This window comes from Cervus elaphus, chromosome 6 (genome assembly GCF_910594005.1).
Source record: "Cervus elaphus chromosome 6, mCerEla1.1, whole genome shotgun sequence".
Classification (NCBI taxonomy): Eukaryota; Metazoa; Chordata; class Mammalia; order Artiodactyla; family Cervidae; genus Cervus; species Cervus elaphus.
In genome coordinates, this window is record NC_057820.1 from 49,748,090 (window position 1) to 49,774,132 (window position 26,043).

At 42.5% G+C, this 26,043-nt stretch overlaps 1 protein-coding gene across 11 annotated transcripts in view; it reads left to right on the top strand.

Moving 5' to 3' along the window:
* Window positions 1–26,043, top strand: part of LOC122696614 (cyclin-Y-like protein 1) — a 248,887-nt gene that overhangs the window by 34,483 nt on the left and 188,361 nt on the right. For 3 of the 11 annotated variants that reach the window (XM_043906861.1, XM_043906850.1, XM_043906852.1), the window contains 2 exons: window positions 23,013–23,090; window positions 25,826–25,911. In XM_043906861.1, coding sequence (XP_043762796.1) covers window positions 23,013–23,090; window positions 25,826–25,911 — 164 coding nt within the window. Of the gene's footprint in view, window positions 1–22,507; window positions 22,756–23,012; window positions 23,091–25,825; window positions 25,912–26,043 lie in introns of those variants that run through there. The other 8 variants (XM_043906851.1, XM_043906853.1, XM_043906855.1 and 5 more) reach the window with 6 other exon arrangements.

Consider the following 26,043-nt stretch of genomic DNA (forward strand, 5'->3'; position numbering starts at 1 on the left):
TTAATTGCCGAAATATTATACAACTAGACTAGTTTTACACGTTATTGTTCTGGTGCTGTATTATCTTGTTCTTTATTGTCTGATGTTTAAATCAGAAAATAACCTGGTTATGTATTACTTATATCTAAGAGTCTATCATCTTTTAGGCAGAGATGTTTGGGCCTGAGGAGGAAGAATTCTTCCAGGGTGTTGGAAAGGCATCTTCACGACAGTGAGTTGAACATAGAGGTTCCTTTGCAAAGGCACTTCCCGTCTCAGCTCTCTCCCAGAAATTAGCTTGTAAAACAATTCTGCTGACATTTACTCCTTCTCCCTCCTCTCCCCGCTTTAGGAAGAGAAACAATAACTTGTGAAAAGTCACTAGTAAATTCAGTTTGGTTTTCCATTGTGCCCAAATAGCGACCCTAAAACTGTAAGTTGTAAACGTCTTAGTGTTGGATTTAAAAGAATAGTATTGCTGTGCAAAACGTTTGATTAACGTAAAGCTTCAGAAGAGCCCATTGTGTGTGCCAGGCAAGTGTATTTTGTCTCCGGTTCCCAGTTCTTACAGATTTTGTTCTTACTTCTCTCTATTGCAGAAGCATAGATCATGTTGCTGTTGTGTGTGTGTGTGTGGTTAAATACATTTTCTTCCATTAGCAGAGCGATCATTGATTGACCTGATATGGCCTGGCCTCACACATTTCTGTAGATGATTCCATTAGGTGACGGCCTTAATGACAGGGATCTGATTCCATTTTTAGACATGGGAATACTCACCAGGCAGTGTGGTCCGAATTGCCGCACATCCTTACTGGCGTTCCTCTCACTTTTATAGAAAGGAAAGGAATTTCTGTGGAATTTCCTTGAGACTTCAGCTTAGTTTTATACTATAATCCCTGACTGAAGGAAGGGTTAAGGGGGCCAGGTGAAATTTGAAATTGTTCCTCAGAATTTGAATTCTGTCAGCTAAGTGGAATATTGAAAGTTTAGAACATTCAGCACAAAAACATCTGACCAGTTTGTATATGGAAATCTAAAAAAAAAAAAAAAGTGCCACATTATATGGCTAAGTTAGAAATGTTGAAATTGTATGGCATCCGAACTATTGATGCTTTTAGAATTTTTAGTGCAAACATTGTCTCACATCATTGTGTCTTATTTAACTTTTGTCAATCCAAGTGTTCATCCTTAATCTCCCTTGAAGAAAAGAGAGCGTGCTTGAGGGAAGGGTTGTTTAAGGAGACGAGGTGAGCGTGTGGGGCCTCTGCTGCCTCCTCGTCAGCGCGTGTGTGTCCCTCAGTGAGAGACGAGAGACGCTCTTCCCTTCATCCGTTCGCAGCAGGACGAGCCGTGAGCCCAGCAGCACTCAGGAACACGGGCTCTGCCGGCCCAATGGGAGGACGTCACTTTACCGGCTGGTGTAAGGAGGTGGTGGTTGTTTAGTTGCTCAGTTCTGTCTGACTCTCTGCGACCCCATGAACTGTATAGCCCACCAGGCTCCTCTGTCCATGGGATTTTCCAGGCAAGAATACTGGAGTGGGTTGCCATTTCTTTCTGGTTTAAGGAGGTACTCAGAGGTAATTTTTTGACTGTGTGCAATTTTTTCCTTTTATGATGACTTTAGAATCTAATTCTGGAGTAAGGTGTGATTTTGCTGTAATTTTATGTGCATTAAAGATTAACTCTACCAACAGAGCTGAAGCCAAATGGAGGCATTTGAGAACAAATGGTTTTGAAAAATCCTGGACATTCGGTGAGATACTCATAGAGAAGTAAGTCTTTAATAAATCTGTTTTCATTAAAAACTGCTTAGTATATTTTCCCTGATGCTAGGAAAGATTGAAGACAGGAGGAGAAGGGGACGACAGAGGATGAGATGGTTGGATGGCATCATCGACTCAAGGGACGTGAGTTTGAGCAAGCTCCAGGAGTTGGTGATGGACAGGGAAGCCTGGCATGCTGCAGTTCCTGGGGTTGCAAAAAGTTGGACATGACTGAGCGACTGAACTGAACTGAGTAGGTTTTCCAACTCCTTAAAACTTTGACCAGAGAGAAAAAGTGGGAAGCAAGAGATTGATTCAGGATAGATATAGATAAATTAGCTACGATTAGGGATTGTAGTGACCTTAACAGTAAATGTATACATTAAGTAAAAATCAGACCATTTAAATTAAATCTGCCTTAAGTTAAAACGGCTTCTATAGTAACCTAAAGTTTTAAATATATGTATTCTTTTTTTAATGTAAAGTATTAATTTGTTTTCAGTTTTTAATTATTTTTTCACCAACATAACATTTCTAAACCATTTCAGACTTACGGTCCATATTTATACTAAATCTACAGCCTGTCATGTTAAATAAGTTGTAAATATATATATATATATATATATATATATATATATATATATATATATATATATTCTTGAAGGATTATTTAATAGCTGATAAGAAACAAATGTCAGACCCTGCCAACCCTGTCTAATCTTCACAGTTCTGAGTGGGTCAAGAGACCCTTTTCAGGAGCTTGTATGTATTAACTTATTTCTCAGCAGCTCTGTTGAGAGTGAAAATAGTTTTTATTACAAGCTTGTAGATGAGAACCTACAGTGTAATCACAGGGAGAAAGTCACACAGCTGTTAGGTACGTGATCGAGGGTCCCACATTCAGACTGGCTCCATTTCCTGCACTCTTAACACGTCTTCTGTGCTGACTCTTGATTGTTATTTTTGTGTCATTTGTAAAGGTCTCAAATGCCCACTTCACTGTGGGCAGTGCCTACTTTAGGGGTCTAGACTAGGCCTTATTGCTGTTGTTCAGCCCCTCAGCCGTGTCTGACTCTTTGTGACCCCATGAGCTGCAGCACGCCAGGCCTCTCTGTCCTTCACCATCTCCTGGAGCTTGCTCAAACTCAGGACCACTGAATCAGAGATGCCATCCAACCATCTCATCCTCTGTCGTCCCCATTCTCCTCTCGCCTTCAATCTTTCCCAGCATCAGGGTCTTTTCCAGTGAGTCAGCTCTTCACATGAGGTGGCCAAAGTATTGGGGTTTCAGCTTCAGCATCAGTCCTTCCAATGAACACCCAGGACTGATCTCCTTTAGGATGGACTGGCTGGATCGCCTTACAGTCCAAGGGACTCTCAAGAGTCTTGACAACATCACAGTTCAAAAACATCGATTCTTCGGTGCTCAGCTTTCTTCACAGTCCAACTGTCACATCCATACATGACTATTGGAAAAACCATAGCTTTAACTATACAGACCTTTGTTGGCAAAGTAATGTCTCTGCTTTTTAATATGCTGTCTAGACTAGGTCCAGACTCTGAAAATTTTCTCATTTTGTATCAGAAGCTCTAATGAACATGAGGCTGGAGAGTGGTGACATCACCTCATTTCTACCTTATGTCAAACTAGATTATCAGAAAGCTGGTTAGGTCTATATTTTAGTACCGTTCCCTAATATCTTACCAGTCTTTCTAAATGCAGTTGTATGGTAAATACTTCTTCGTCTGTGTCTCCCGTGACACGGTCTGTTCAGGTGTTCGGCCATCCTTTTGTAAGAATTCACATAGCAGATTCTTCAAGGATTTGGTTTCAAAGGAAAGTTCTCTTACAGACGGGCACATCTCCTCCTGTCAGCCGCTGACAATTACTTAGCCTGTTGTGCTTTCTATTAATATTTGCTTTGGCTGCAAGGGAGCTTGGGGTTATAGTTCATTTTAATTACAGTAACTTTCTTAACCTAGGCTTTTGATGGGGTAAATTTCTCCTCTGGCTCACTGTGGCTGGAGGTTTTAAGCTGTCCTCTGTGTATCAGCTTCAGGGAGTTCATGAACCCCTTTGAAATGATAGGAAAAATTATTTGTATGTTCAGCTGGGAACCTGGGGGAGTTTCCTTGGTGTTTATCAAAATTTCAGTGACCTCCACCTGCTCCCCAAAAGTGAGGAACCATTGTTCTCTGGACTGGCTATTCATTTTATATTTTAATGGTCTCACAAACTCTCTTGTTATAATCTGCTTATAACCTTTTTGGCAATAGGTTGATTGTAAATCATACCTATACATTCAAATCATTATCCTGTTTCTCAATTTTGTCAGAAAATTCTCTGACAAGTAAGTTAATTTTATCAACCGGTTTTCTGTAATTTTAAAAGACACTCAGTCTTAGGAGCTTAAAGAATAGTTGATGTATTCATGCATATCATGTACCTACTACATTTATTTTCTTTTAAAGGAGCTTTTCCCTCTTAATTTATTGCCTTAAATGTTGTTGTTCAGTAGCCCAGTCATGTCCAACTCTTTGTGACCCCATGGACTGCAGCACACCAGGCCTCCCTGTCCCTTACCATCTTCTGAAGTTTGCCCGAGTTCGTGTCCATTGCATCGGTGATGACATCCAGCCATCTCATCCTCTGACACCCTCTTTTCCTTCTGCCCTCCGTCTTTCCCAGCATCAGGAACTTTTCCAGTGAGTCGGCTCTTCACATCAAATGACCAAAATACTGGAGCTTCAGCTTTAGCATCAGTCTTTCCAACAACTATTCAGGGGTAATTTCCCTTAAGACTGCCTGGTGTGATCTCCTTGATTCAAGGGACTCTCGGGAGTCTTCTCCAGCCCCACGGTTTGAAGGCATCGGTTCTTTGGCATCCCGCCTTCTTTACTGTCCAGCTCTCACCACTGTAGGTGACCACTGGGAAGACCAGAGCCGTAACTGTATGGATCTTTGTCGGCAGAGTTTTTTGCTTTTCAACACACTGTCTAGGTTTGTCATCGCTTTCCTGCCAAGAAGCAGTCATCTTGTGATTCCATGGTTGCCGTCACCATCTGCAGTGATTCTGAGCCCAAGAAGAGGAGCTCTGTCACTGCTTCCACCTTTTCCCCCTTTATTTGCCATGAAGTGATGGAGCCGATGCCATGATCTTAGTTTTTTTTAACACTCAGTTTTAAGCCGGCTCTTTCACTCTCCTCCTTCACCCTCATCAAGAGGCTCTTTAGCTCCTCTTCACTTCCTGTCGTCAGAGTGGCATCACCTGCGCTTCTGAGGTGGTTGATGCTTCCCCTGCCTCTCTTGACTCCAGCTTGTCACTCACCCAGCCCGGCATTTCTCATGCTGTGCTCAGCGCACAGGTTAAACAGACAGGGTGGCAGCAGACAGCCCTGCCGTACTCCTTTACCATGCCCTTAAACAGCGAATAGTAAAGTATTTGTAAAACGATGAATTAATTTATATTTTGAATTAACATTTTAAGCAATTACATGTACAGCCAAAATCTATACATGTAAACAATATTCCTTCATCTTCTTCCTTTGTTTTGTGGGTAAACAGAAAAGATTCTAGCCATTCTAATCATTTTTCTGGACTGTTTCTATTTTAGGAGAAACAACTCCCAAAATACATAGGGTAGAGTTACCAGCCATTTTTAGCTAGACCTGTGCATTGATAGGTAACAGTCATACCCATTGGAGGAAAATAAAGCCTGCGCTGCCAACCTCACTACTCAGATTAGTTTCCACAGCTGTCGTCTTAAGTGTTTTTTATAGTTTTTCAAATGCAAATTGTACTGACAGGTACTCTACAGAATTGTGCTATAATCCAAGGGGGCACGTGTATTATGTTTTTGATTATAGAGGCTTTTTGGTCTAATTGAGTGTTCTTTTGCAACAAAATAAAATTACAGTTACTCAAGTTGGAAAAAGGGAGTAAAGCCATCTGCTTTTCACTAGGCGATGTCTTGGTTGTTTAAATCTATAAGTTGTATGTAAATACATATTTTTCTCCTGAAGAGTTGATGACTGACAAAAAGAAATACTACTACCAAAGTGTCATTATAATAAAAGCGATTGTGTCTGTGAATTATATAGCAGTGTGAGTTATGGTGTGGGTTATAATAAATGACTCAATAGTTCTTCACTCCCTGGTTATAGAACCCTGTGAGTAACAGAGATCCAAGGTTGAAGACTGAGGAAAATGAATCCCACACTACCATCCAGCTTGCTACTCTGCAGGCTTGGTATGTGGAAAAAGAATTTGTATGACTTAACCACACTTAACCACACACATTAAAATTTGGTGTGCCAACAAAAACAGATTTCCTTAAATGATATGATTTATATTCCCGCAATAGAGAGAGCAGATCTGCGGCATTGTCTTGTCCCTCATTATAAAGTGTATTCTGCTGTTTTATTCATATTGTATTCATATATTCTATATATAGCCTATAAAGACACTGGTAAGGTTATAATAATGGGTAATATTTTCTACATTTTATCTCTTAATGAGGAATATTTGAACATTTATTGAATGTGAATGGCATGTGAATGGTTCTGAAGTAGGTTTGTGGGAGCTGGCAGAGACGACACCTACTTCTTACCACTGTATAAATGAAAAAAGCTTAGAGGAAGATGTAGCTCTAACTGAAAACATGTTGGTTGTGCTTCAGCAGCAAGAGAAATGTTCATAACCTTTGATTCAGTAATTTAACATAAGGGACCCTCGCTTATGGAAAATAATTAAAAATAAGGACTGGGATGTGTAATAATGAAATGTGAAAGTAAACAATGTTATGTGACGAGAAACGGCTAAAGTTAATCCTTCGGATGGTTATGTATCCAGTGAAAACAAATGGGCAAACTATATAACAATATGAAAAGATGCATGTAAGAAGGAGTAGATGATACTATATATCATAAATGATAAGTTTATAAAATGTACATATTTTAAATATTTGAAAGGAAAAGAAGAAAATTTAATTTCTAATAAATTAATTAATCTGGGTTCAAGTAATGAGGTTACAGATGCTCTCCTTTCCTCCCTTCTGGCCTCTCTGAAATAGTATTATACTAATTTAAAAAATTAAATGTAGATTTACATTTTTAAGACAGTCTAGTTCTTGTTCTCGAGGAACTGCTAGTCTAGTGGGTTAGAACTACAATAAAAAGAAATAAGTTATTGGCATGAGAGAAACTTAAGTGCTCTGCGAAGACTCTTGAAATTCAGTTTTCTACATACTGGATTCTTGTAAAGTCAAAGGAACCTTAAAAGTTAATATTTCTTAATGAAATAAACTTAATTTTTAAAGGCACTGAAAATGTCTAAGAATCTAAAACTATCAATGAGATGCTGTTTCTTCTATTCACATCTTGATGGTAGAACCATTAATTTGCATCCGGTACTATTGTGCTGGGAATAGTCAGCTAGGTATTTATTTAAATACACTTGTGGCATGCTTATAAACCCTCCTAGGCATGTATCTGGGGGTGAGGATGAATGAAGAATGTGGTCCCAGCTCCATGGGAGCTTTGTATCTGATTAGGCCCTGCTTTCAGTCACACTTTATTAAATGCTTCCACCAGTGTTTACATTAAGAATGACTTGAAACCATGGGAAAGAGGGAATTTTGACTGAGGGATGCAGGGAAGACTTCCCAAAGGTTATATAACAGGCTGTGAGCCTTGGAGGATGATGAAAGGTCACGAAATAAGCAGTATTTTTTTCATGGATCCTTGGAAGGCAGCAGAGGATCCATGAAATAAATAAAAGGAAGGAACATGGAATAAAATGAGTAAAGGCACAGAAATATCCTGGGTTTAAGGGACATCCAGGTTGCCGCGTGTTTCTGGAGTTGTAAATAAGTAGGTGCGCGGGGCCAATGAAAGGAGGGTTGGTGGCCAGTGTTTGAGAAGCTGGCCCCTGCTGGTTTGTGCGGATGCCTTAGTGAACAGACGTGAAGGTGGCTCTGTTCTCAGGGAACATGTAGTCCAGTATGGGGAACGAGAATTAACTAAAAATCCAGTGTATTGGTTTAAATTTGTTCATGAAGATTTTGGGGGGCTTTATTAAAATTCCTTTCACGAAATCCCGATTCCAGACAGTGTGGTGCTTTTTGTTCTAAAGGAAACCATCAGATGTTGTAGGACTACAGCGGGGGAAGGGGGCTCTGATTCTGCCTGGGAAGGCGGCTGGAATAGTGACCCGGGAGGACTTGCTATAGGAGGCTGTAAGTGAGCCTGGCTTGAGGGGTGAGTGGCAGTTAGCGGGCAGGTGGGAGTGAGGAGAAGAGCAGTCTGAAAAGGCAGGTGTAGCCCGGTTATTAAAGGGATGCAGGTGGCTCTGTTGGCTTCTTTAAGGCATTTTTGCATGTGCATCATATGTCAGTAAATGAATCACCACGTTTAAAAGAAGTTTGATGATGAGAGGGTTAAGCCAGTGCTGCCTAGGTGGTCTGTGATCTCACATGACTTGGCCAGCTTCGACACATCTAGAACAGTTTGTTGGGAGACAGTAAGGACAATTTAAGCTGTGGCTTTTACTTAATTTTAAAACAGCACAGTTTAAAAGGTAAAAGTTTCCTATTTATTAATGATATGCTATATGAGCAGAAAGCAAGAATTCAGGAATTCAGGGAGGCAGCTAAAGAGAGTTGAGAAATACAGATATAGAAGGAGCTACAGTAGGGAGAAGTGACGTTCCCAAGGAATGGATACGTTCCCAAGGAATGGTCTTGGTGGGAAGTGGTGGGTAGGTCTAGGAGCTCTCCTTTTTCTGTCTCACAGAAGATGAGCTTCTGAATCCTTTGCTTTTTTTTTTTTTTTTTTATTACAAATAGGGTCTTTGTTATCATTTTCAGCAGATTTAGCTTCTTTTAATCTAAACTGTTTTCAGTGTTGGGTAAATTTCCCAGTAGCTGCGGTTGAGATACTAAAGCACAGTGGCTTTTGAGAGAGTACTGGTCACTAAACTTACTTTCCCAGGCCAGGCTTTGAAGTTAATTCAGGAAAAGTCAGAGACACTGCCCATCCTTATCCTGTGAGGCAGCCGTGGAGGTCCTTCTGTTTGTCTGCTCTTAGGAACAAAACTGGCATGGGGATCATGCCACCTGACTTTGCCTTTGTTCTTATACATTTCAGATTACAGAGTTCCGTTCGCATACGTGTACTTGCAGTGTGTATGCTAAGTGAAGTGAAAGGCGCTCAGTCGTGTCCGACTGTTTGCGACCCCATGGACTGTACAGTCCACGGAATTCCCCAGGCCAGAACACTGGAGTGGGGAGCCTTTCCCTTCTCCAGGGGATCTTCCCAACCCAGGGATCGAACCCAGGTCTCTGCATTGCAGGAGGATTTTTTACCAGCTGAGCCACAAGGGAAGCCCAAGTATGGTAAATACTTTGCTAAAATGAATAGGATTGCATCTATAATCATTTCTAATTAATATAATAGTTTATTTTAGCTATTTAAATATCTCATGTTGAATGCTTGGAGACTTATATTACTGTTTTTATTAGTCTTTTATTTTAAAAGATGTTCCATAACTGGATGTATGTGCCTCTGTGCATTTTTATTAGTAATATACACTAAAATAACTTCTTGGACAAGAAACAAGTTAGTTTAAACTATATTCCTAAGGATATGTTATTTTATCCAAGAGCATTTTAGTTCTTAGTTACAAACTCCGAAAAGTGAGGAAAGTATGATTTATTGAGGTTAACGTCAATTTCTTTTAAAGCAGTTAATAAACTCCTTTTGGAGTTAGTGGTGTATGTAAATTCTTCATAATAATGTTATTACTAAATTAGGTCAGTGCCTGGCTGCCTGTTTTGATCTGAGTTCTTTCTGCTTTTTAATGCAGTGCATTAGATATTGCTTTGATATTTAGTTGTTTACTTAGAATCTTTATATACTTGTTCTAAGGCTCCTACATGTAAACGCGCACACACACACTCTCAGACTCTGACACCACCCCAGAATCACTTTCTCCGTATTATGGTCCACGTCCACTTTATTCCTCCAGAGGTTGCTAGCATGGCCTCTGGTCTAGCCTGAGTAATATGCAGTTTGTTTCAGTTCTGCTAACGCATCTGCATGTTTTGATAGAACATCAGGCACTTAGAAAAGAGTAAAAATCTATCTGTCTGCCCGTTGTGACTCAAGCAGAAAGTGGCAGCGAGTTATTTCTCCGTTTCCCTCGGTGTTTGGGCGATGGTTTGGATGGGCCTTTCCTTCAGGTGGACGCGGCCGTGGGAAAGCTGTCGGTGAGTCTGAGCCACGGCGCCTCTGTGGGTCTCCACCTTCCAGGAGAGGCCGGGCCAGAGCTCTCCTGGCCCCAGTGTCATCTCAGGGGGGCGGACGCGGTGATGGTCCTGCACCCGGCTCCGGCCAAGGCCCGTCTCGGTGACCGTGCCCACCAGCTCTTCTGTGTCGGCGCCGGCCGCCCTGCACCCTGCCCCGGCAGTGAGCGGCCCGAGCCCAGCGCCGGTGCGCCCGCTCCGGTCTGAGGGCCCGGCTCCTGAGGGTGGTTCTGGACGGCACAGCGCTGCTGCTTTGCTGCACGCCTTGCCCCGCTAAAGGGAAGGAAAGTTTCATGTGTTAGGACTCTTCTGGCTTCTTACTTTTTCTTTTTAGCTTCAAGGTACATTTGGAACCAAAAAATACTCAGTGTCTAGTACTAAACATGTCACCGTCACTTTCGTCTCTCTGTTTTTAATTTGGAGAAAGTATCAGTATTTTGTAGAAAATGTGCAGTATACAGACTGGCATTCACCTCATCTTTCTTCATCCTCCAGGACTGCAGGTTAATAATCATAAAGAAATCTACCCCTGATGTAACTCCTATGTTCTGTGTTTTTGCTTTTCTTTATTCAGATCTGCTTCTCATGTGTTCAGCCACTGCCATGAAAAACAAATCCCTTCCTAGGAGAAATGAGTGTTAGAAATGGATCTAAAAAGAAAAGGTTAATGAGGAGAGCTGACAGTGCACATAACCGTGTGATTGCTCAGTAAATCATGCGTTAATTACACGATGAAGGAGGCCAAGCCGGCACCGGACGGATGGGGTGTCAGCAGGGCGGGGCAAGCGGACGCCCTGGAGATATGGCGGGCCGACGCGTGGATGGGAGGTGGAGGCGCATCAGGGAGCGGAGACCGTGACTGCGGGACGGAAGCGGGAGATGTCACCAAGGGTAGACTGGAGCACGAGAGGGGATGAGTCGTGGCCCTGGGAATGGTCTTGCTGAGAGAGGGGTGAGCAGTGATAGTAAAAAGGAGAAAAACGGCTTAAGCTGATTCATGGTCTATCGAAAAAAGTCACCTATTAATGTACTGCTTTTGAATGGCCACTTTAAAAGAGCTTTGCCTTTCTACAGTATTCTTTATTAATAATGACAGTAAAGCTACGAAAACCCAGATCCTTATGTTGATTTTAACAATCACATTTCTTTTGGTGGTGGTCTTCTAAACATGGCTCTAACTTCTGGTAAGAATAAGGTATTTACCATGATATTTTGACTTAAACGCAGTAAAAGACTTATCCTGAAATACGGAGAATCTTTGGCAACTTTAAGGTACCATTTTAATACAAGTGAAGTCTGGGGTGGTGTTTGGTACCTGCAAATTATTTTTTGAATGCGCCTTATTTTTAGAGCAGTTTTAGCGGAGATCTCCGTGTACTCCCACACTGGCAGACCGTGGCTGGGGGTCCCGTTGTCACAGCTGACACACACTTCCTCTCCGAGCCCGGGGTCCACTGCGGGGGGCTCGCTCAGGTCCTGGGGCGGAGGCGCGTGTCTCCGGAATGGTTTGTTCGGAGTGCGTTTCCCTGAGGCCGGCGTCGGGGAGGCGGAGGCGGCCGGACGGCCACACGCGCCCTCTCTCCCGGCGGGCGTGCCCCGCTGCCCCCTCTGCAGAGTCCGGCCAGGACGGCCGCCGCGCTCCGCGGGGCTGTGTGTGCGGGCACCTGCCACGCAGCCTCGTGTGAGACTAGGTGTACAGTTCTATCATGGAATGGTCAGTTAGAAAGACACGTTTATTTTAAACAAAGTAGCTTGGTTGAGTCTAAGGCCAGAGGTGAATGGCTTTAGTGGTGGAGGGGGCTCGTGACACGGCTGCCCTGCGGCCGCCAGCGCTGGGCGTCGGGCGCTCCGCCGCCAGGGAGGCTCTGGGCCGGGGCCGGGGCGCCCTGGAGGCCGGGAAGGGCTGCGGGGCCAGCGTGTCTTCACAGCCTTGCAGGACTTCTGACATCTGTGTTTCGTTTTTTAATGAATGAATTTATTTTAATTGGAAGACGATCCCCGGAGAGTATTGTGGAGGCCTCTGACTTACATCCGCGTGACCCCTCCCTCCTGAACCCCTCCCCACCCGGCCCTGCAGCTTGCCAGGGAGCACCTGCCCTGCGCTCCTTGCGGGTACGTCACACTCCCATGGCTGCTACTGTACCTGTGGCAACACACATGTTCCAGCGCTCTCCTCTCCAGTCGTCCCGCCGTCTCATCCAGCCGTGTCCTAGAGACTGTTCTTACATCTGTGTCTCCTTTGCTGCCCTGTTTGGACATAGGATCGTTGGTACCGCCTTTCTAGATCCCATATATGTGTGTTAATATGCGATATTTGTCTTTCTCTTTCTGATTTACTTCACTCTGTATAATAGGCGCTGGGTTCATCCGCCTCATTAGAACTGACTCAGATGCGTTCCTTTTTATAGCTGAGTAATAGTCCATTGTGTATGTGTACCGCGACTTCCTTATCCATTCATCTGCTGAAGGACATCAGGATTGCTTCCATGTCCTAGCTATTGTTTGTAAACTATTTGATGATGGCCATTCTGCCCAGTGTGAGATGATACCTCATTGTAGTTTTGATTTGCATTTGACATCTGTTTTTAAAATGAGTGTTGCAGTGGGCAGAAAGTCATGAAAAGGTACTTTAGATTATGGGAAATATGTAGAACATGAATGTTATCAACCAGTACCTCTGTGGGGTTTTATGAGTGATGGCTGGCCCACTGAACGGCTGTCTCCTCTCTCCTGAAAACACAAGGCTCTAGATCACTAGATCACTGTCTGTGGGATCTGTGTGTGTGTGTGTGTGTGTGTTGGGGGGGGTGGCTTGCACACATGCATGTGCACACACTACTTGTTAATATTTGTAAGTATGTGTGTGTATTCACTTATGATCCCAAGATCTGCTAATTTTTGTAAAGTAATATTTAAGTTATTTTGGAGGCATGGTTTTCTAAGATATTAGTTTTTTTCCCTTTTCTCTAAATAGTTAGTGAAAATGTTGCATTGTTACTGTACTATTTCTTCTCACGAAAGAACAGTATTATTTAAAAAAAATCACTCAAATGCTGAAATGTTTTTTTAGAGTAGAATTTGATGACCAAAGCTTATTGCATGTGTATGATTGCATGTAGAAAAATTACCTTACATCATAGCTACCCTGTGGAAATTGCTTGTTGAATGATTTAGCATATTTGAAGAGATTCATGGTGATCCAGTTCCTTATAGGGAAGATTTCTGTGAAAGATTTCAGGATAAAGTTATGTAGAGAACTTTCCCAATTCAGAAATAAAATTCACTGATTTTGTTTACCTTTTTCTGCTTTATAGTATCAACAAGAGTTACAGGTAGAAAATATATGGAACTAGGTGGATAGATTGCAAAATCCATCTTACATTCATTAAAGATAATACTTGCTTTGAATTCTCTTTTCTTTCAAAAGTATTCCCTAGACTTCTTTTTGTAGAAACAAGTTGTCAAACGGAGAAGAGAACTAGGGCCCAGAGGACACAGAGATTGAAGGAGAATTTAAATTTCTTTATGAAAAGCAATTCACTGTTGCACAAAAGTAAAAAAAAAAATTTTTAATTAAAATGTTATTCTTTCCTTGATATCATTTAGAATAGAATCTGTGTCCTTGAAAACATCTGAGTTATGAAAGTGGTTTCTGCTCTGCTACTCCTGTTTTGTTGGAAGCCCTTGTTTTGTTTAATGAATCATTATACATATGGTAAGCTCAATGGGTATGTTATAAAATTTGAAGACACTATTATTAATCCACATATTATGTATGTTTATAATGCTCTTTTTTTTTAAGAATTAGAAAACAAAAAAGATTTAGAAAACAGTTGTAAATTGTAAGCCTGTACCAAATTGTTGTCTGTGGCAACAATTTCATAGTGTAGTTTTAATTTAAAAAACAATATCCCCAACTCGGTGGTTTGCCTTAACTTCTACATAGACAGAAGTCTTTTCTAATATCATACTTTAAAAGGGACTTTCAATGATAATTTCTAAAGTTTTTAAAGGATTCTACAACACCCTTACATTGCTTACTAGTAACCAAATACTGAGTTCCTGTAAATTGTAGCAATTTATCACATATGAAATATGATCTTTTTTTTAAAAAGTCAGTTCTTATACATGATGATGAAATAACTCATTTTCACATCTTTAGAAAACCACCAGGATGGTCATACTGTTTAAACCTTAGCGTAGTCTCAAGTTTCAGTTTATAAAGTCTTTAGTCTCAGAAAGACATAAAACTCTTAAGAGTTGTGCTAGTTTGTTTTCTAAGTGTGCAGAGGACAAGAACTTCCTTCTGATGAGTAAAAGCAGGTGTGACGTAGGTGTTGTGAAACAGAGATCTACCTCCTGGATTAGTGTCCCCCCTTCCGTGATGAGGATGGGAGCAGAAACAGTTGGCTTGCAGGGGAGAGGACACGTGTGGCTGGGATGCAGCGGTCTGTTGGCGCCTCACATCCTGAGCCATTGGGACAGCTGGGGTGTTCCGACAGCCAATTGAGTTAGGTGAGCAAACCATGGTTTTCCATCTTTCCATCTTTTACTCATTTTCCTCAGGCATTAGTTCATAAAGTCAGAAAGATACCATTTACACAAAGATCTTTAATGTGTTTAAGTTCAGCTTCTTAAGTAAATGAGTTAACATGTGGAATAGAATTTCTGAGGAGCATCTGCCAGTTACCGTGTGGTATTGGCTTTGGGATAATTGATATTTGGCTGCTCTGACAGTAATAGGCTACCAGATCAGCTGCTTCTTGAGTCTCTCTTTGGAACATGCTAATAGGGTCATCTCAACAGAGTGGAGGATGCTTATCTTTTAAAGCGTTTATAGTTGGGTGGGGTCTTTTGTTTAAGAGCTGTAATGATATGTGAGTCAACTTAAAAGGAGCACTCAAAGACCTGACTTTATACTAATATTTATACTAATATTATAAATTTTGGTCTAGATATTTAGGACTCAGGGTAAGCTTTTTAAAACATACACATATTTTATAAAATACATCATTATATCTAAACAATACCAAAGTAGTGTTGTATTTAATCCTTTTTTATTAAAGTTTTGGTGAAACAGCATAGATCCATAATAACTTAGAACAGATAGGCTTAAACCTCCCACCTCCCTGTTTTGTCTGTTTTCTTCTTCAGTAACAAACCTCGAGATTGGGCACGCCAGACTGCAGTTTATTTGTGCGTCTGTGCTCCTGTCTCTGCACAGAGGGTTTGCGGTGAGTGATGATAGCCACAGCACCAGCAGCGACAGCATAGTTAGCATTTGTCGGGTGCTCCCTGTGATCTAGGTGCGTGTTTCTTACACCAGCCGTAGGAGGTGGGGACTGCTCTTACCTGTGTTGTGCACTTGAGAAAGTGATGCTTACAGGAATTGAGTAACTTGCCGACATTTAACATTCTGGGAGATGGAGGTAGAATGCTAGCCTCAGAAGTCTAACCTTTGCTCCCAACCTCTACAGAATCAGTAGGGGTAGAGGAACAAGACGGAAACATTGAATATTCATGTCTTCAAGTCCCACAATTCTTGGGACTCAACCATGAATTTGACTCTAAATTTCCTATAGCAAAAGAAAAAAAAAAAGTGGGAAGGGTGAATGGGGTTTGGGAGAATACCATTTAAAATCTTTTTCTTAGGACTTAATCCTCAAATAGAGCCCCCTTGTGGGTGCCTCCAAAGGAGACTCACTGGGATCAGATGCTGGAAATGATTTCTTCATAACACTGCCTATAGTATATGGGTGATGGGTTTAATAGGATTTTTTTTTTAATCCCACAACAAACCATAAGGCCAGAATGCCCAAGCATGATCTGGGCAGTGAGATGCCAGAGAGCTCAGCTGGTAGAGAATCTGCCTGCAATGCAGGAGACCCCCCGGTTCAATTCCTAGGTCAGGAAGATCCCCTGGAGAAGGGATAGACTACCCACTCCAGTATTCTTGGGCTTCCCTTGTGGCTCAGGTGGTAAAGAATCGGCCTGCAATGGGGGAGACCGGGCTTTGATCCATGGGTTGGGAAGATCCCCAGGAGAAGGGAAAGGCTACCCCCTGGAGTATTCTGGCCTGGAGAATTCCATGGACTGTATAGTCCATAGGGTCACAAAGAGTCAGACATGACTGAGCATGCATGGAGTGGCTTGATCCATTTGTAAGATCTAGCCTACTCCCTCAGAATGGAAGCAGATACTTGCAAACAAAGCAACAGATAAGGGATTAATCTCCAGAATATACAAACAACTCATGCAGCTCAGTATCAAAGAAACACACAACCCAATCAAAAATTGGTGAAAGATCTAAATAGACATTTCTCCAAAGAAGACATGCATATGGCCAAAAAAACATGGAAAGATGTTCAACATCATTAATTATTGTGTACATGCATGCTCAGTTATGTCCAACTCTTTGAGACCCCATGGATTGTACCTGCCAGGTTCCTCTGTCCATAGAATTTTCCAGGCAAGAATACTGGAGTGGGTTGCTGTTTCCTACTCTGGGGAATCTTCCCAACCCAGGGATTGAACCTGCGTTTCCTGCATTGGCAGATGGATTCTTTACCACTGTGCCAGCTGGGAAGCCCTAATTATTAGAGAAATACAAATCAAAGTACAGTGAGGTATTACCAATTAGAATGACCATCATCAAAAACTCTACAAACGATAAATGCTAGAGAGGGTATGGAGAAAAGAGAACCTTCCTTCACTGTTGGTGGGAATGTAAATTGGTATAGACACTATTGTGAACAGTATGGAGATTCCTTGAAAAGCTAAAATAGAGCTATTACATGATCCCACTCCTGAGCATATAGCCTGAAAAAACTATAATTTGAAAGGATGTATGCTAGCCACATTATTTACAGTAGCTGGGACATGGAAGCAACCTAAATATTTATTGGCTGAGGAAGGGACCAAGAAGAAGTGGTATGCATATACGGTGGAGTGTTACTCAGCCGTAGAAAGGATGGAATAATGCCATTAGCAGTGACGTGGATGGATCTGCAGATTGTGATACAGAGTGAAGTACGTCAGACAGAGAGAAATACCATATAACGTTGCTTATACATGGAGCCTAGAGAATTGGTACAAGTGAACTTACCTGCAAAGCAGAAATAGTCATGGACGTAGGGAACAAACTTCTGGTTCCCGTGGGGAGGAGGGGGTGGGCTGAATCGGGAGGTTGGGATTGACGCACAGACACTGCTGATGCGCTGTGTGAAGTAGGCAAGTGATGAGGACCCGCCACGCAGCCAGGGAACCCTGCCCGGTGCTCCGGGATGACCCGGATGGGAAGGAGGTCTACAGCAGAGGGGACGTGTGTGTGTGTGTGTGTGTGTGTTACTGACTCACTCTGCTGGGCAAGAGAAAGTAACACAGCGTTGTAAGGCACCTGGAGTTCAGGAATTTTTTTTTTTTTTTTTAAATCCGGAATACTGAGAGGAATGACATAGATGGCTGCACATTTGCCACTTAATCCGGGTCTTTGTGTCTACTTCAGAAGCACCAAAGTATACTTTGTGTATACTTCAAATGAGCAGATCCTGGCTGACATCTCTGTTTTGAAAATTGAGAAGGGTAAACAAGAAACGGTGACAGTTGTTCATTTTATTAAGCTCACAATTGAGTGGGTAATTATCCCAGGCAGGGGGACTGTCATGGAAGCCAAGAAGTTGAATTTCCAGTAAGAAAGCGTTTTTTCAGGTCTGTGGAGTGCGCAGAGAAGTGCCAGGTCAGAGAGGACTTTAGTGTCCACTGCGTGGCCACAGGCCCCGGGTGCCTCAGCAGGGGCAGCGTCGGAGGAGTAGTCACCCTCGGTGCTCTGGGCTGGGGAGGAGTGCAGGGCGCAACCGGAGCTCCTTGTGTAGCCTGCGCCCGTGGGTGCATGCAGTCCTGGGGAGGAGAGGCCCGGTTGAAGGACTTTTGTATAAGGAACGGAGGAGGCCTCAGGCCGTTTGCACGTCTAGGGGAGGAAACCAGTGAGGAGGGAGAGGGAAGGTGAAACGCAGAGCCCGACGGGGGTTGCACCTGGGCATCTGGGGCGCGGGTGACGGGGCTTAGAGATGCTGGGGCTCAGGTCGCGGCCGCAAACGGTGGCCAACCGATCAGCCGTCAGAGAGGTGCTCTCCCCCACCACTGCCTGCCCTCCGCTGTCAGGCAGCGCCGCGCACATGCGGATGAGGTCTAGGACAGGGGGGTGAAGGCTGGGGGCCAGTCACGAGTGGTGACCCGCCTGGAAAGGTGACTGGGCCAGCAGCGGCGCTCCCCTGACCCTGGAGATGGAGCTGTCATGGGAGTGGGAGTTAGGCGAGCCAGCGGGGAAGGCGGAATAGGCTGGAGGGCGACACAGAAGCGGGCACCCTGGTGAAAACCCGCGTGCTTCCTTCCACTCTCCTCCCGGCGGCTGACTCTGCTGTTGCCCTGGGCGGCTCCGAGTGCCCCGGTGCTTCCTCACCCAAGGGGACGCGTGTGCAGGGGGCCGGGAGCCTCCCGAGGAAGCTGCGTGCTCCGCTGGTCTTAGAGGGCGCTGGTGTCGGATGGCCATGCCCGGGAAGCCCACCTAAGGTTGGCAGGGAGAGTTAAAAGTAAAAGACCAAAGGCCTTGGGGCTTAGGGGCCTTGTGTTTTGAAGTAGTCTTTAGTCATTGTAAACAAAAACAGAATAGAAAAATCTCTCAGGATATTATCATGGGATACTATTTTACATTGTGAGCATTTATATTTTTGTTGGTCTTTATTTCTAATCGTGACTGTGATTCCGGGATTATTTCATTATATAAACATCGATAAAGAAAAAGTTAATCATGGTATTAATATTGTTACAGAATAATTTTTTGTATTGACCTAAGGAAGAAATAAAGAAGTTTTGTTCTTTTAAAATTCTTTTCAAAACAAAGCAAAATAAGGCTAAGCTACTTTAAGCGGTTGCAGTGTCCTGGGAAAACAAAAGCTTTGGTGCATATGCTTTTGATAGTAGACACTGTGACCGTATTATGTGCGCTTTCCTAATAATGTCTGATGTTATCAAATTGATTAACTCAACATGGGGACTCATCAGATTTAACTGTGGTTGGCAGCTGTACACTAGAAGAATAGTAATACAGAAGGGGAATGAAATTAGCTTTTTAATCAGCTGCGTTAAATACAGAACTAAAAAATGTATCCAATGTGTTCATTGTTTCACAGCAACGTGTGCGACTGTAGTATTCACAACAGTAGCCTTTCCATTATCCTTCCCAATAAAATCCTGACTGGTATTTTCAAAGATTGGCTACTGCCAAAAGCTGGACGTGCTAATTAGATTTTCATCTGATAATTGATAGTGTGGGTTTCAAGCATTTATGATTTCCTGTGGGCTTCAAAAGTCAGCATTTGTATCCATAGATTATATTTACTGTGTAAACCTCAGACTAGTCAACTCATCTAAGAACTAGAACCTGAACCACTGATGACTCCTCCTCGGAGCAACATAAATATTTCTCTGAGAAATTAGTCATTGCGAAAATAATTATTTTCCTTTTTGCTTTTAAAGATACAAGCATGAAAAGTTAATAAATGATACCTAAGGAGGAGCCCTCAGTTAAGGGGTCAGGGTTGATTCTGACTCTGCCCGTAACTGTAGCTTGAGCCGCGGAGTGCTGTAGACAGTGACTGCCTGCTTTGCGCAGGTCTCTCAGGGCGCTACCGTTCTGACAAGAACAGCAAAGACACCAGCTTCCTTGGAAACACCGTTTGGATGTCCTGAGAATCTCTCTTGAGGGCAACAGTCATTAGTTAAGCTTTAAGGACTAATTTTCAACTGTTGAGAAATAAGCATGACAAAACTAGCCTGAATCTCTAGATTGTGTAGCATGAAGTGTGTGCAGAGAATTTCCTCTTCCGCTAGGTGTGACACCCAGCTTTTAGTCTGTGTTCTAAAGCTGTTGAGCTAGTAAAAATGTGAGTATTCAGATATTCCCCAGTCAAATGTTATCATCTGGAATTAAGATAACAAAATAGCTGATAAGTGACTGAAAAGATATGCAGATTATGTGGGACAATTTTCACCTCTGGGTTAGAGATCAGTTTTCCAAAAAAAAAAAATACATTGAAGTGTTCTTAGATGCATTGTATGTTAACACATAATCATGTTAAATGCATGTATGAGGAGTAGTGTATATTAAATTTCTCATGTCGCTTCAGATTTGTAACTTAATTAGTACAGTGTCATGACTAGTTTTAATTCAGAGAGTTAAATATATTTAATTTAGGGGGAAAAAGCAATATTTGTCATTTAAAGAAGATACAGTATCCCCAATAGGTCCCCACTGTGAGAGAATGTAAATTTTACAGGTTTGATAAGTCCCTGAATATGTTCGGTTAGATAGATAACTTACTCAAATGTAATCTTAACTATAATCTTGCAGGTGAGAGAGTATAAATATTTCAGGTTCAAGAGGGATTATTTTGAGGAGTTTTAATTGCCAGTGAGCAGGAGTTTATTGTGATCCATACAGTCAAAGGCTTTGGAACAGTCAATAAAGCAGAAATAGATGTTTTTCTGGAACTCTCTTGATTTTTTGATGATCCAGCAGATGTTGGCAATTTGGTTCCTCTGCCTTTTCTAAAACCAGCTTGAACATCTGGAAGTTCACGGTTCGTGTATTGCCGAAGCCTGGCTTGGAGAATCTTGAGCATTATTTTACTAGCGTGTGAGATGAGTGCAGTTGTGCAGTAGTTTGAGCATTCTTTGGGATTGCCTTTCTTTGGGATTGGAGTGGAAAATTCTGAAAGAGATGGGAATATCAGACCACCTGACCTGCCTCTTGAGAAATCTATATGCAGGTCAGGAAGCAACAGTTAGAACTGGACATAGAACAACAGACTGGCTCCAAATAGGAAAAGGAGTACGTCAAGGCTGTATATTGTCACCTTGCTTATTTAACTTATATGCAGAATACATCATGAGAAACACAGCTGGAAGAAGCACAAGCTGGAATTTAGATTGCCAGGAAAAATATCAATAACCTCAGATATGCAGATGACACCACCCTTATGGCAGAAAGTGAAGAGGAACTAAAGAGCCCCTTGATGAAAGTGAAAGAGGAGGTGAAAAAGTTGGCTTAAAGCTCAACATTCAGAAAACTAAGATCATGGCATCTGGTCCCATCACTTTCATGGGAAATAGATGGGGAAGCAGTGGAAACAGCGGCAGACTTATTTTTTTGGGCTCCAGAATCACTGCAGATGGTGATTGCAGCCATGAAATTAAAAGATGCTGACTCCTTGGAAGGAAAGTTATGACCAACCTAGATAGCATATTAAAAAGCAGAGACAGTACTTTGCCAACAAAGGTCCGTCTAGTCACGGCTGTGGTTTTTCAAGTGGTCATGGGTGGATTTGAGAGTTGGACGGTGAAGAAAGCTGAGCACCTAAGAATTGATGCTTTTGAACTCTGGTGTTGGAAAAGACTCTTGAGAGTTCCTTGGACTGCAAGGAGATCCAACCAGTCCATCCTAAAGGACATACATTAAAATATGTACGTCCTGGGTGTTCATTGTAAGGACTGATGCTGAAGCTGAAACTCCAGTACTTTGCCACCTGATGCGAAGAGTTGACTCATTGGAAAAGACCCTGATGCTGGGAGGGATTGGGGGCAGGAGGAGAAGGGGACGACAAAGGATGAGATGGCTGGATGGCATCACCGACTCAATGGGCATGTGTTTGTGATGGACAGGGAGGCCCGGCCTGCTGCAATTCATGGGATCGCAACGAGTCGGACACGACTGAGTGACTAAACTGACTGACTGAGGTTGGTCATAACTTTCCTTCCAAGGAGTAAGCGTCTTTTAATTTCATGGCTGCAATCACCATCTGCAGTGATTTTGGAGCCCCCCAAAATAAAGTCTGACACTGTTTCCACTGTTTCCCCATCTATTTCCCATGAAGTGATGGGGCCACATGCCATGATCTTAGTTTTCTGAATACTGAGCTTTAAGCCAACTTTTTCCCTCTCCTCTTTCACTGTCATCAAGAGGCTTTTTAGTTCCTCTTCACTTTCTGCCATAAGGGTGGTGTCATCTGCATATCTGAGGTTATTGATATTTCTCCCGGCAATCTTGATTCCAGCTTGTGCTTCTTCCAGCCCAGCGTTTCTCATGATGTACTCTACATATAAGTTAAATAAGCAGGGTGACAGTATACAGCCTTGACGTACTCCTTTTCCTATTTGGAACCAGTCTGTTGTTCCATGTCCAGTTCTAACTGTTGCTTCCTGACCTGCATACAGGTTTCTCAAGAGGCAGGTCAGGTGGTCTGGTATTCCCATCTCTTTCAGAATTTTCCACAGTTTATTGTGATCCACACAGTCAAAGGCTTTGGCATAGTCAATAAAGCAGAAATAGATGTTTTTCTGGAACTCTCTTAGCCCTGCTGCGTCCAGGGAATGAAACCCACCCTTGGCCCCGCCCCACCATGACGCAGGCGCACGTGACGCGCGCCGGCGCGCGCTGTTTCCGGAAGTCGCCCCCGCGGTCTCTGCCGTGGCTGCCAGCGCTGTCGCCGCGGAACTTCGGGAGTGGAACGGTCGAGGCGGGCCCGGGCGGGGCCGGAGGCCTGGCCACTCCGCAGAATGGAGATAATCAGGAGCAGTGCGTGTCCGCTGTACACCTCCCTGCGTCCTCGGGGCACTTCCTCACCCGGCCTGCTAGGCCCTCACCGCGGCAGGTCTACTTGACCCGGCCTGGGGCAGAGGCAGTCCCCTCAGGGGTTTGCTCCCCTTTTGCGCTTCTTGGGGCCTTGTTCGCCTTTGGCCCGTGCACCCCTCGGGGCTTATATCCCTCCGGTCTGTGCACCCCTTAGGGACTTGTCCTCTCATCCCAGGATCCTTGGCAGCTCCCCTTCCCTCCTTCCCTATCCCCCTAGTAACCCGTGGGCAGAAAGCCAGGCCACCAGTTCTGAGCCTCTTCTCGGTTTCTCCGCAGATTTTCAGAGTAATCTCCACAAAGTGTACCAGGCTATAGAGGAGGCCGACTTCTTCGCCATCGATGGGGAGTTTTCAGGTATCCCTCGCTTGCAAGCTCGAGGCTGGCACCCTGCAATGCATAGCCAAGCCTCCTCCTGCCCGCCACCCCCATCCCCCACCCCCGCGCCCTCCTGACCCCTGGCCTGGGCTTATACCTGCTGGTCGCTCCTCCCTGTTTGAGTTTTCTGGGTCAGGTTGCATGAGTCTCCACGTTTCCTCTTAAACGTTTCAAAAGCACGAAAGAGGTGCGGTGGGTTTCCTGATTGGGTTTGTGGTTGTTCGAACTCTGAGGGTTGCAGATAAGAGACTACGCTTTTGATGCTGCTTAAAAACAGCTGGACAGGTGTGGGACAGCGCTGGAGAGTTAGGGTCAGGCCTTTTTTGATGTGTGGTGAAATACACATAGCATAAAATGTATCCTTTTAACCATTTTTAAGTGGTTTTAAAGTTAAGTGAGACTGTAACACTGGAGTGCCACCATCCCCACCGTCCATCTCCACAGAACTTTTTCATCTTCCAGGACTGAAACTCTACACATTGAACAGTAATTCCCAGCTCCTCCCTCCCCTCTGCCTCTAGCAATCATTGTTTCTGTCTCTATGAATTTGACTAGTTTAGACATTTGCTCTAAGAGGGCTCATACAAGATTTGTGCTTTGTGGCTGACTTTAGGGTTGGACTTCTGCAAATAAATGAGGGTATTCCTTTAGGCATTAGTGAACGTGTTCACTGCCTGCCTTGGCGTGGGTGTACACATGTATCTAGTACTTAGATTAGTGTAACTAACAGTTATAATTGCAAGGTTCTTTTTTTTCTTTTGGATCAGAGATATCCAATTTTTGGTAAAGATAGCCGTTTTTGCTACAAGTTGTGCTTGTTTCAAAGACTTCAGCTCTTTCTAAAGGAATCCATGCTGGGCATAACTTTGTTTTTACTGGGCATAATCCATTACTGGATTATAATTGCTTAATTATATACATATAGTTATATAAATAATGGTATAGAATTATAATTACTGAATTATGATCAACCAATTATGTCAGTTTCAAGTGTATAACACTGATTTGGTATTTTTATACATTATGGATTGATTACCTCGCTAAGTCTAGTTACCATTTGTTACCATACAAAGTTCTTGTCAGCTATATTATTGGCTATATTCTCTGTGCTGTGACTGACTTATTTTATAAGTGAAAGTTTGTACCTCTTAAACTCCTTTACCTATTTGCCCCCCCCCCCAAACTCCCCTCCTTCACTCTGGCAACCATCAGTTTACTCTCTGTATCAATAAGTCTCTTTCTGTTTCTTTTCTTTTCTTTTTTTTTTAAGATTTTATCAGTAAATGAAATCATCAGTATTTGCCTTTCTTTGTCTGACTTATTTCACTCACTTAGCATAGTACCTTCTAGGTCCATCCATATTACAAGGTTGTTTTTTTTTTTTCTTTTTTATGGTTGAATAATATTTCTTTACACAAATTCTTTGCAATCCCATGGACTGGAGCCCGTCAGGCTCCTCTATCCGTGGAATCCTCTAAGCAAGAATACTGGAGTGGGTAGCGATTCCCTTCTCCAGGGGATCTTCTCAACCCCTGGTCTGCCACATTGCAGGCAGATTCTTTACCATCTGAGCCATCAGGGAAGCCCCATGTATGCATATATATGCATGTATACACACACACGCACACATACTCACACACATTTATAGCATCTTTACATATGTATAGAATCTTTATCTTTTCATTTATCCTTGGACACTTAAGTTACTTCTATCTTTGCTATTTTAAGTAATGCTGTAGTGACCTAGGGATGTATATATCTTTTTCAGTTAGAATTATTGAAGAAAAAATAATTTTTGTTTTCTTCTGATGAATATCCAGAAGTGGAATTGCTGGATCATATGTTAGTTCTATTTTTAATATTTCGAGGAAGCTTTATACTGTTTTCTATAGTGCCTGCACCAATTGACATTCCCGCCAACAGTACATGATAGTTTTCTTTTCTCCACATCCTTGCCAACATTTGTTATTTCTTGTGTTTTTGAGAATGGCCATTCTGACAGATGTGAGGTGGTATCTCAAGATTGCTGTGGTTGTTCGGGGTCTTTTGTGGTTCTATACAAATTTTAGGATTATTTGTTTAGCTCTGTGAAAAATGCCGTAGGTATTTTGATAGAGATTGCATTGAATCTATAGATTGTTTTGGGTAATATGGGCATTTTAACAGTATTAATTCCTCCAGTTCATGAGCATTTCTGTTTTTCATGTTTTCTTCAATTGCTTTCACCAGTGTCTTATAATTCTCAGAGGACAGGTCTTTCACCTTGGTTAAATATAGTCCTAGGTGTTTTATTCTTTTTGATGCAATTGTCAGTGGGATCGTTTTTATAATTTCTCTTTTTGATGGTTTGTTATTAGTGTATAGAAATTTACAGTGGATTTCTGAATATTAATTTTGTATCCTGCAACTCTGCTGAATTCATTTATTAGTTCTAATAATTTTTTGGTGAGATATCTATAGGGTTTTCTTTATTTGAAATCTGTTTTAGATACTGAAACTGTCCATTCTCAAATTGAAACATTTGTATCTCTGAATTCTCTATTACAGGGTTTGGCTTGTTAGCCTGCGAAATTCATGCTAATTTTGAAAAAGTGAAATAAAGAGCACTTCCAGTTAGTTTTAATTCATAAAAATAAGAAATTATAGAGCCATTGAATAGTTGACTGACATTTTCTGTTAGCATTTACGAATAGGTTAAAATTTTTTTTCTTAAAATCTAGGAATCAGCGATGGACCTTCAGTCACCGCATTAACAAATGGTTTTGACACTGCAGAAGAAAGGTATCAGAAGCTTAAAAAGGTAAGTGGGTGTGCTAGAAAATCTCATTTTTTTTTCCCATGTTGGTCTTGCATATGTTAAATTATAGAGGAATAAAATTGTCAAGCTTGCTTATTAAGTTCTCAACCCCAGCTATGAATTGATATTTAGTGG